Source organism: Piliocolobus tephrosceles, chromosome 1, assembly GCF_002776525.5.
Source record: "Piliocolobus tephrosceles isolate RC106 chromosome 1, ASM277652v3, whole genome shotgun sequence".
Classification (NCBI taxonomy): Eukaryota; Metazoa; Chordata; class Mammalia; order Primates; family Cercopithecidae; genus Piliocolobus; species Piliocolobus tephrosceles.
This window is the reverse complement of record NC_045434.1, coordinates 205,676,343-205,687,413: the sequence shown is the minus strand read 5'-3', so window position 1 is coordinate 205,687,413 and position 11,071 is coordinate 205,676,343. Positions and strand designations below refer to the sequence as shown.

At 44.1% G+C, this 11,071-nt stretch overlaps 1 protein-coding gene across 1 annotated transcript in view; it reads right to left on the bottom strand.

The window, feature by feature from the left end:
• Positions 1-11,071, bottom strand: part of SDHB (succinate dehydrogenase complex iron sulfur subunit B) — a 36,291-nt gene that overhangs the window by 7,739 nt on the left and 17,481 nt on the right. Inside the window, exons 3-5 of the mRNA XM_023219837.2 lie at positions 8,461-8,546; positions 3,624-3,760; positions 2,780-2,896 (exon numbers count right to left, since the gene is read on the bottom strand). Of these exons, the coding sequence (XP_023075605.1) occupies positions 2,780-2,896; positions 3,624-3,760; positions 8,461-8,546 (340 nt within the window). The remainder of the gene's footprint in view (positions 1-2,779; positions 2,897-3,623; positions 3,761-8,460; positions 8,547-11,071) is intronic.

Here is an 11,071-nt window from a genome sequence, read left to right as displayed (position 1 = left end):
TTTTTTTTTTTTTTTTTTTTTTTTGAGACGGAGTCTTGCTCTATCGCAGGGGCTGGAGTGCAGTGGCTGGATCTCAGCTCACTGCAAGCTCCGCCTCCCGGGTTCCCACCATTCTCCTGCCTCAGCCTCCGGAGTAGCTGGGACTACAGGCGCCCGCCACCTCGCCCGCATCTAGCCTTATTCTAACAGTAAAAAACTGGAAACAATTTCATTGTCCAGCAATAGTGAAATGGTTCTTTAATGCATGGTGCATACATCTGAAGCAGTAGAAAGCAAAGTGTAAGTTAATGCTTATGAAGAATTTTAAGAACATGACGAAAATGCTCACAATACCATAAGTGAAAAAAGCAGGTTATAAAAGCATATTTACATTTTGGTCCCAGCTACATAAAAATATAGTGTAATAAACAAAAAACAAAGGAAATTATAAATATTAACATATTAACAGAGGTTATATTTTGGTGGTGGAATTATCAATTTTTTTTTTTGAGACAGGGTCTTCCTGTGTCCCCCTGGCTGGAGCGCAGTGGCACAATCACAGTTCACTGCAGCCTGAAACTCTTCTGCTCAAGCAATCCTCCCATCTCAGCCTCTTGAGTAGCTGGGACTACAGGTGCACACCACCATGACTGGCTAAGTTATCAAGTTTTTGTAGAGACAGGGTCACCCTATGTTCCCCAGGCTGGAAATTATAGCTTATTTAAAAAATGATGGAGCCTCTCTGAACCTATTCCGGTTTGGGGGCTGCCCAATTAAAATAAATACCTACATAAATTTCTCCATATTTTCCAATTATTTATTAAGTTCAGCATACTAATTCAAGGGAGCAAAAAAATGTTAAATGTTTGATATGTAAATGAGTAAATTTCTATTACAGGTTGGGCATCTCAAATCTGAAAATCTGAAATCCAAAATGTTCCAAAATCTGAAACTTTTTGAGCACCAATATGCTGCTCAAAGGAAATGCTCACTGGAGCATGGATTTCAGATTTTGGATTTGGGGTGCTTAACTGGTTAAGTGTAAGGCAAATATTCCAAAATCTGAAAACACCTGAAACCCCAAACACTGAAACCCAAGCATTTAGGATAAGGAATATTCAACTTGTATCTAGAACACCAAACATGCTCAGGGGAACTCTTCAATCCCTAATAGTATCCCAACTGGGAGATGTTCACTAGCTACGCATCAGTCCTGCCTAGGAATGCAAGAGGACTCGTTGGGCCACAGGGCCTGGTTCAGCCTGGACTCTGGGATGCATGAGACTCTGGGAGGTAGAAACCGAGGGGCAGAGCTGCAGTCTGAGAAGAGTGGCTCTGAAGTCTCATCCCAGGCTTACTCTGACTTGCAGGCCACTGTGGTGACCCTCACTATCTCGATGGTGACAGACTGGGCACACTTACTAGGACTCCCCTTTTGTTCTTTTTTTTTTTTTGAGACGGAGTCTTGCTCTGTTGCCCAGGCTGAAGTGCAGTGGCACAATCTTGGCGCACTGAAACCTCCACCTCCTGTGTTCAAGCAATTCTCCTGCCTTAGCCTCCCGAGTAGTTGGGATTACAGGTGTAAGCCACCACACTCAGCTAATTTTTGTATTTTCAGTAAAGATGAGGTTTTATCATGTTGGCCAGGTTGGTCTTGAACTCCTGACCTCAAGTGATCTGCCCACCTCAGCCTCCCTAAGTGCTGGAATTACAGGTGAGCCACTACACCTGGCTAAACTCCCCTTTCTTAACATTTTATGGGCAACGGGACAGGATGCTAAATATTTACCAAGTCTTAAAAGGTAGAATTCATTTATTCATTCATACATCTGACACTTTTCATATATTCATATATATGTACATGTTTTAGAGACAAAATCTTGCTATGTTGCCCAGGCTGGCGTCAAACTCTTGAACTCCTGGGCTCAGGTGATCTTCTTACCTCAGACTCCTGAGTGGTTGGGACTACTGGCATGCACCACTGCATCTGGCCTTTTTAAAAATTTCTATATATTTTTACAGTATTTACATAATATTTGTTGATAGAATAACATGCGCCAGGGCCTAGGCATCCAGAAAGGAAGAAGACACAGCCATTGCCCTTGGCCCTGTGCAGGTCTACAGCTGGGGCTCTGTCTCCACTTGGCCCCTTCCTACCTCCTCATGTCCACGAGTATGCAGGGAGGGAGTGTGCAAATCAGAGAAGATTTCTTCGCAGAGCAGTAAAAGTAGTGTAGAAGAAGAAAGACTGAAAACTTGATAATGATGCCTCTGCTTTAAGATTTTATAGCCTGTACACGGGAATGGCAACTCCCAGACAGTCAGCAGGCCAGGAACAATTCCACCCCACAGATCACCAGAAGTATGAACATCGATACTCTGTTTTGCCATTAACATTTCACTCCCATTTGTAAAGCAGGATGGTGGTAGTTACAACTGGCCAGCATATGTGTTTCATTTTGCCCCTAGTGAGGGAACAGTTCTAACTTACTGGTCACCTTTTAAAGCCCAGGCAATTTACATACTGGTTTATCTTGAAAAAGATGGACTGCAACACAGCAACCACCTGCCCCTGCAGGTGTGGCACAGGGGCTCTAGCTCCTTGGTCCACTCTGGGCCATTCATGGGTTCACACTACTCACCCGGCCCTAAGAGGATGACTGCCACACCCTTGTGCCAGTTCCTTTCCAGGATACACTAAATGGCTTGCATCAGCTCATGTTCCTTGCCAAGTCACACTCCTGGCAAACATCTTTGCAATAAATTTTTCAGATCAAAACAATAAATAGGGACTAATGACCAGTTTCTCACGCTCTTCTATGGACTGCAGATACTGCTGCTTGCCTTCCTGAGATTCATCCTTCTTCTTCAAATAAGGCTCAATGGATTTGTACTGAGCATAGAAGTTGCTCAAATCCTGTGGTTAAGAGGAAGAAGAAGAAGAAAAGGATTAGATTCCATCATCACCTCAGCTTTATTTACCCCATTTCTTGGACACTGACTAGTCGTCCACTCTATGCCAGGCAGAAGCCAGACTCTCTTCCTTTGTCACGAATATATGCAAAGATTACAAAAGGAGAAATGGTCACAATGTTAAGCATGGTTAGGAAACGTCTCCCTCACCTACCTGGGAAACCTGCCAATCCCACAGTCCTTTCTGCCCTTGAAAACACCATGTCATCAAAGGTAGTCAAATATAGGGAGGCAGAAATTAAAGTAGAACTCATAAACAGCTGTTGCTTTCCCAACAGGTATTTTCCACATGATTTCTTTGTAGTTATGGCCAAATTATTCATTTCTGGGAATGTTCCAACTCTAAAATTCTGTGCCCTGTTATTCTCAAACAAACCTCACCAAATGAGCTGCTGGAGGATTTTCTAGGCATTTATCTTCTGTCATTCAAATTCTTTAATTAAACTCTGGTCACAATGTCTCAGATTTGGGGATTTTCCTAACCTCTCAGTGACACTGTGGTCCTCCTCTTGCCATAACATAGGAAATAGTCCCATCTATTTACTATCTTACTAGAAGAGGAGCCTTAAATACTCAAATCCTGCCCTAAAAAACTAATAGCATAATGCACATAGCACCACCCCCCATGCAAGCAAAAACAAAAACAAAACCAGAGAGATGCAGAAACTCACGGGAACAAGGTCCTTTATCACATACATATGCGGAAGAGGGTAGATTTTTGAGACCTTATTGAGGTTGGTGTCAATCCTTCGGGTGCAAGCTAGAGTGTTGCCTCCATTGATGTTCATTGCACAAGAGCCACAGATGCCTGAAAGAGACACACATTTAACACATCCTCACCCATATCTGGAATCAGTCCTGCCCCAAATCATTTCTTCTGGTCCTCCTTGCTCTGCCATCAGGGGCAGCACTGACATGGAACATGCCTCTGACAGAGGTGCCTGTGGCCTTTTCTCCCTTCCTTCCTTCTTCCTGCCTCTAATGTGGTTCTAATGGCTTGAGTTCCAAAAACCACTCTATGACCGTGTGGCAACCTTGAGGTTGGTTAGAAGCCACATGCCAAGGATGGCACTGGAGGAGGCCAGGGGCTTGGGCACTGCTGGCGCCATGGAGTTTCCACAGCAGTTCTAGCTCTATGTGTCAAGTGTTTTGACAGAAAAATTAGCCTGTTTTTTTTTTTTTTTTTTTTTTTTTTTTTTTTTTAAAGAAACGGTCTTGCCGGGTGCGGTGGCTCAAGCCTGTAATCCCAGCACTTTGGGAAGCTGAGACAGGCGGATCACGAGGTCAGGAGATCGAGACCATCCTGGCTAACACAGTGAAACCCCGTCTCTACTAAAAAAAAATGCCAAAAAAAAACTAGCCGGGCGAGGTGGCGGGCGCCTGTAGTCCCAGCTACTTCGGAGGCTGAGGCAGGAGAACGGCGTGAACCCGGGAGGCGGAGCTTACAGTGAGCTGAGATCGGGCCACTGCACTCCAGCCTGGGCGATAGAGCGAGACTCCATCTCAACAACAACAACAACAACAACAACAACAACAACAACAACAACAACAACAACAAAAGAAACGGTCTTACTCTGTCACCAGGCTGGAGTGCAGTGGTGTAATCATAGCTCACTGCAGCCCTCAACCCCTGAGTTCAAGTGATTCCCCCACCTCAGCCTCCCAATTAGCTGGGACTACAGAAGCAGCCCACCACACCCAGCTAATTTTCTGTAATTTTTGTACTGACGGGGCTTGTAGAGACAGGGTTTTGTTATGTTGCCCAGGCTGGGCTTGAACTGCTGGGCTCGAGCAATCTGCCTGCCTTGGCCACCCAAAGCACTGGGATTACAGGTGTGGGCCACTGCACACCCGTCAATTTTTTTTTTTGAGACAAGAGTTTTGCTCAAAACTGGAGTGCAATGGCGCGACCTTGGCTCACCACAAGCTCCGCCTCCCCGGTTCAAGTGATTCTCCTGTCTCAGTCTCCCGACTAGCGGTGGGAGTGGTGACTCACGCCTGTAAGCCTATGTTTTTTAAAGCCACTGTTATTTGAACACAAATCTAACAGATACAACACCCAAAAGGAAAGTAAATCAACATTGTCTTGGTCATCTTAAGGTGGAGGTTACCTGGATACAGATTATCAAGAGATAGCTCTTCTTTTTTTTTCTTGGCTGAGTCTTGCTCTAACATCCAGGCTGAAGTGCAGTGGGGGAGTCATAGCTCACTGTAGTTCACTTTAGCCTCAAACTTCTGGACTCAAGCGAACCTCCACCACAGCCTCCTGAGTAGCTGGGACTACAGGTATGTGCCGTCATGCCCGACGAATTCAAAACAATTTTTTGTAGGTTGGGTGAAGTGGCTCACACCTGGAATCCCAGTACTTTGGGAGGCTGAGGTGGGCAGACCACTTGAGGTCAGGAGTTCGAGACCAGCTTGGCCAACATGGTAAAACCCTGTCTCTACTAAAAATATAAGTCGTGGCAGGCGCCTGTAATCCCAGCTACTCGGGAGGGTGAGGCGGGAAAATCACTTGAACTGGGGAGGCGAAGGTTGCAGTGAGCCAAGATCACGCCACTGCACTCCAGCCTGGGTGACAGAGCAAGACTCCATCTCAAAAAAAAAATAAAGAAATTTTTTTCTGTAGAGCAGGGTCTCACTTTATTGCCCAGGCTGGTCTCTAACTCACAGCCTCAAGTAATCCTTCTATCTTTGCCTCCCACTGTGTTGGGATTACAGGCCTGAGCTACCACACTCGACAGAGGTAAGGCTTTTCTACTTAAAATAAGCAGCATAGTACCGTGGGATTATGAAACCCACAAAAACTGACTCAGCATGGACTTCCCAAAGAGGAGAAGAATCAACTAATGTGAAACTGAGGCAAAGCAAAGCAAACGAAACAAAAAACATGCTGACTCAGGACCCTGACATGAGAATTTTCTTAGCCTGGACCTACTTCCTGTATATGCAAATTTCCTGGGTATTTCAGAGTTTAAAAATGATTATGTACTCTAAACCTCTAGTGCCAGTCCTCTGAAGCTGTTTTTTTGAAGATCATTAGGTCAGAGAAACCTGATTGCTTGAGAAAGTTGCACTGGTTATCACCTTTTTTTTTTTCTTTTGAGACGGAATCTCGCTCTTTCGCTCAGACTGGAGTACAGTGGCGCGATCTTGGCTTACTGCAAGCTCTGCCTCCCAGGTTCAAGTGATTCTCCTGCCTCAGCCTCCTGAGTAGCTGGGATTACAGGTGCGTGCCACCACACTCGGCTAATTATTATATTTTTAGTAGAGACAGGGTTTTAACATGTTGGTCAGGCTGGTCTCGAACTCCTGACCTTGTGATCTGCCCGCCTCGGCCTCCCAAAGTACTGGGATTATAGGCGTGAGCCACCGCGCTTGGCCTCACCCCCTTTTTTTTTTTTTTTTTAAATGATAAGGGAGTCTATGTTTCCCAAGCTGGTCTCAAACTCCTAGCCTCAAGCTGGCCTACCACTAGACCTTCCAAAAGTACTGGGATCATAGGCGTGAGCCACTGTGTCCAGTCAATTATCACTTTCATAAGACTAGAAAAGACAGTAAGACGTAAGACTCTCTCCCTCTCCTGTAAATCTTAGTAAGATTTAAGGAGAACACAAAGATGTGTCTTAAGCAAGAGACTGGATATTATCAATACATTTATGTACACCTGGCATCCAACTAGAGCAGTTTGCTTTTACAAGAAATGGCATAAAAATTAAAAAAATAAATCCAATGACCTTTCTCTCAAAAAGGCTCCCTGGGAATTCTCTTTCAAGATGGGAATTGAAAAAAAAAAAAAGAAAACAAGATGGGCATAAAAAGGAGTAGCAATTGATACAATTCTGCCTCATTTTTCTTTTAGTCCAGATGGGTTATACCTTATGTTCTTGGCTCTGAAAGAGACCTACAGGGAAAGGTTACTGAAAAGCATCCACCTTTCCTGTGGTGCCAGGACTTACATGGGGGAAGGCTGCTGTTTAACTGCTGCAGAATGTTCCCTGAACAGCAGGACTCAGCTGAACTATCATCATATCCATCAGCATTTGCAAAAATTAGATTTAAATAAGATTAGCTGAATCAAAACAGATGTCTTAAAAGACTTGAAATGCTTGAAATGTACAGTCGAACAGATAAAAAGCAATGGGCTGATATCTATACTGGCTTTTCCTTTTTTTTTTTTTTTAGGGTTCTCTTAGAAAAAAGCTCAGTGTCCTCACAAAACCAAGTTACTCTCTGCTTTTGTTTTATCCCAGGTGTTCCAAGCCAAGTCAGTGCCTGAGAGAGCAGACCTGGAGTCTGGAGTCTGACAGCTTTGACTGACTCCTGGCTCTCAAGTCACTCTGTATGTGTCCTTGAGGAAGTCTGTTACCCTCTCTGGGCCTCTCCTTTAAATTGAAGGTCGATGATAAGCACACTCATCTACCTCATGTCCAGTGCACAGAACAGGGCTGGGCACACAGTCTGGCTCCACGGCCATCAGGCTAGTCGGCCTTCATGGCACCCCGTGCAATTTTTGCCATAGCTGAGAACCACCTGAATCAACTTCCTTTAAAGTATCTCTTGAGTTTTCTTTAACTTGTTTGCTTAAATTCACATTAAAAAACCACTTATATCCCTGTTATACCATTATAAGTAATTATATTTTTCTTTTTTTTTGAGATAGTCTCGCTCTATTGCCCAGGCTGGAGTGCAGTGGCATGATCTCGGCTCACAGAAAACTCCAGCTCCGGGGTTCAAGTGATTCTCCTGCCTCAGCCTCCCCAATAGCTGGGATTATAGGGGCCCGCTATCACGCCCGGCTAATTTTTGTATTTTTAGTAAAGACAAGGTTTTACCATGTTGGCCAGGTTGGTCTCGAACTCCTGACCTCAGGTGATCCACCTGCCTCGGCCTCCCTAAGTGCTGGGATTACAGGTGTGAGCCATCGCACCCAGCAATAATTATATTTTTCTGATACAGAAAATAAATACATTGCTATTGATGTAGAAAATGTTGGTCTGCACACTGCCTCAAATGGGCTCACGTGGTGCCAGCAGCACACGTAACCACACGCTGAGGGAGACACTGTGCTAACCAATCCAGAACACAGCTACCGAGTACACGTCACGCTGGGAGCTGAGGGAGATGCGCACACCTCCCCTGCTGGACAAGCGTAAGGGCCAGACAGAAACTCTCCACTGCTCCCTTAATAAAAGAGCTCAGCAGCATGGAGGGTGCCAGCCAGCAGCTCCTAGCCAGGCCTTGAGGCGTGCAGCAGCTCATAGGGTCCGCCAGGTGCAGTAACCACAGGATAGAATGCTCCTAAAGGAAAGTAAACTCAGAAACCAGAACTTACACCATGGTTAGAATTTTGGATGCATTTACCCAAGAAAAGGAACTAGGTCACACAGCAAGTTCCCCCAGCAGAGAGCTGCAGCTGTTTTCCAGATGTCTCTATCAGTTTTAGCCAGCTCAAGACTCTTTGGAAGACCACAAGTATCTGGAGCCCAACAGGAATGAAATGCTCACCTTCTCTGCATGATCTTCGGAAGGTCAAAGTAGAGTCAATTTCATTCTTAATCTTGATTAAGGCATCCAATACCATGGGGCCACATCTAACAAAGAAAAATAAACAGTGGTATTTATGTAAAGTTCAACCTCCCTACACTTTATCGTAATATAATCGGAGACACCTGGATGCATTCGCTTATCCATTTGGCCTTCTCAGGTCACCTTCAGAATTTGTTCTGTAGTTTTGTTTTTGCAGATTCTTACACATTTTAAGTACTGCACAGTTCTATTTTGAAAATCACAGTGGAAAGATATTTCTAGGAAATGGAAAGCTAAAGTAGAAGTAGACAAGTATGAAACAACTTCCATACAGTGGCCAAGTTTTTTTTTACTTCTGAAACTCCCTGCAAAGTTTTTCCAAATAATTTATTTCAAATTTTAGTTTGATTTTTAGGATTTAGACAATAGTTTTAAATAGCAATTAATAGTACATAACCGTAACAGAAGACATAATACAGAGAATAAAAGACACCCAATCACTCACAGTCCCCTAATCAAATCACTGTGAGCCTCCTAGAACATATAAGGGCAGCGGCATGGTACTAAGCGCAGCATCCCTAGGCGTGGGACCTGGAGTGCAGGCCTGGCAGCCAAGAGCCTGGTCTGAACTCTGGCTGAGCCACTTACCAGCCTACAGGCAAATGATTTAATCACTGCCTAGGCACTTCATCCACTGAGTGCAGAGAGCAGCACCTGCGTCTCTGGAGGTGTGTTAATACACACGAGATCTTTAGAGCAGCATCTGACATATAAATCATAGTTTAACTATAATAATCATCATGTAGAAACTATAATTCTACGGAAATTACTCTCTCTGAATCTCAGTTTATCTGTAGAGTTAATATTTACAGCACAGGGTTATTGTGAAAATTACATAAAAATACGTAGTTTTCATAGTACCTGGCACATAGTAAGTGCTCCACAAATCTATTTTCTGGTTGCCACCCCTGCCCCCATTTCTCTCAGTAATTATCTAGCATGAGATTAAAAATATATTTAAAAATATGCCATTTCTTTTAGCATTATCTGTATTTTTTTTTTTTTTTTTTTTTTTTTCTTGAGATGGGGTCCTGCTCTGTCACCCAGGCTGGATGGAGTACAGTGGCACGATCTCAGATCTGTAACCTCTGCATTCTGGGCTCAAGAGATCCTCCCACCTCAGTCCCCCAGTAGCTGGGACTACAGGTGTGCGACACCACACCCAGCTTAATTTTTGTATTTTTTTGTAGAGATGGGATTTCGCCATGTTGCCCAGGCTGGTCTCAAACTCCTCGACTCAAGTGATCCTCCTGCCTTGGATTCTCAAAGTGTTGGGATTATGGGTGTGAACCAATGGTGTGATCTTGGCTCACTGCAACCTCTACCCTCTGGGCTCAAGTGATTCTCCTGCCTCAGCCTCCTGAGTAGCTGGGATTACAGGTGCATGCCACCACACCCGGCTAATTTTTGTAGTTTTAGTAGAGATGAGTTTCCCCATGTTGGCCAGGCTGGTCTCAAACTCCTGACTTCAAGTGATCCACCTGCCTCAGCCTCCCCAAATGCTGGGATTACAGGTGTGAGCCACTGCACCCGGCCCATTATCTGTATTTGTATCAGCAATATGCTGACATCCTTTCTGCTGGACCTCTGCTAACACTGGGAATTGGAAGCTTTAAAAACCTTTGCTATTCTGATACTGGCGAAGTGTTATTGTTTTCAGTGTTTTAAATTGAGATTTCTGAATACTACAGAGGTTGAATGTTTGTCATAAATTTACTGATTTTTCTTTATTTCACAATTATTTATTGAACATTTACTCTGCCAGGTTCTGTTCTAGATGCTGGGGATGCAGCAGAGAATAAAAGAGACGATACCACCTGCCTGCACAAAGCTCTGTTCCAGAGGACTCATTCTAGACACTCAGTCTGTCCACATTCTTTGCCTCTGTTTATCGGGGTCTTAAGAATTCTTTTTCATGATTTGAGGCTCTCATATATTGTATTTGTTGCTATTTCTGCTTCCTCCCTCACTGTCAATAGTAATTTGCTATTTGACTCCTAATTTTGGTAACGGAATTTTAAACATACATGAGTTAAATGTTTATATTAATAAAGGTGGCTATTTTTTCTTTTACAACATTATCTATCACTTTTAAGCCTAAATAGACCATTGTCTTTCCTGAGGTATGATACTTTACATTTTCTTCTACTTAAAAAAAATCTTGGCTGGGTGCGGTGGCTCAAGCCTGTAATCCCAGCACTTTGGGAGGCCGAGACGGGTGGATCACGAGGTCAGGAGATCGAGACCATCCTGGCACGGTGAAACCCCGTCTCTACTAAAAAATACAAAAAAAACTAGCCGGGCGAGGTAGTGGGCGGCTGTAGTCCCAGCTACTCGGGAGGCTGAGGCAGGAGAATCGCATAAACCTGGGAGGCGGAGCTTGCAGTGAGCTGACATCCGGCCACTGCACTCCAGCCTGGGCAACAGAGCGAGACTCCGTCTCAAAAAAAAAAAAAAAAATCTTAAGTTACTCCCCTAAAACTGCAAAAACTTTATCAGTTGTCCCAAATCACTAAATCCTTTTTTGTTT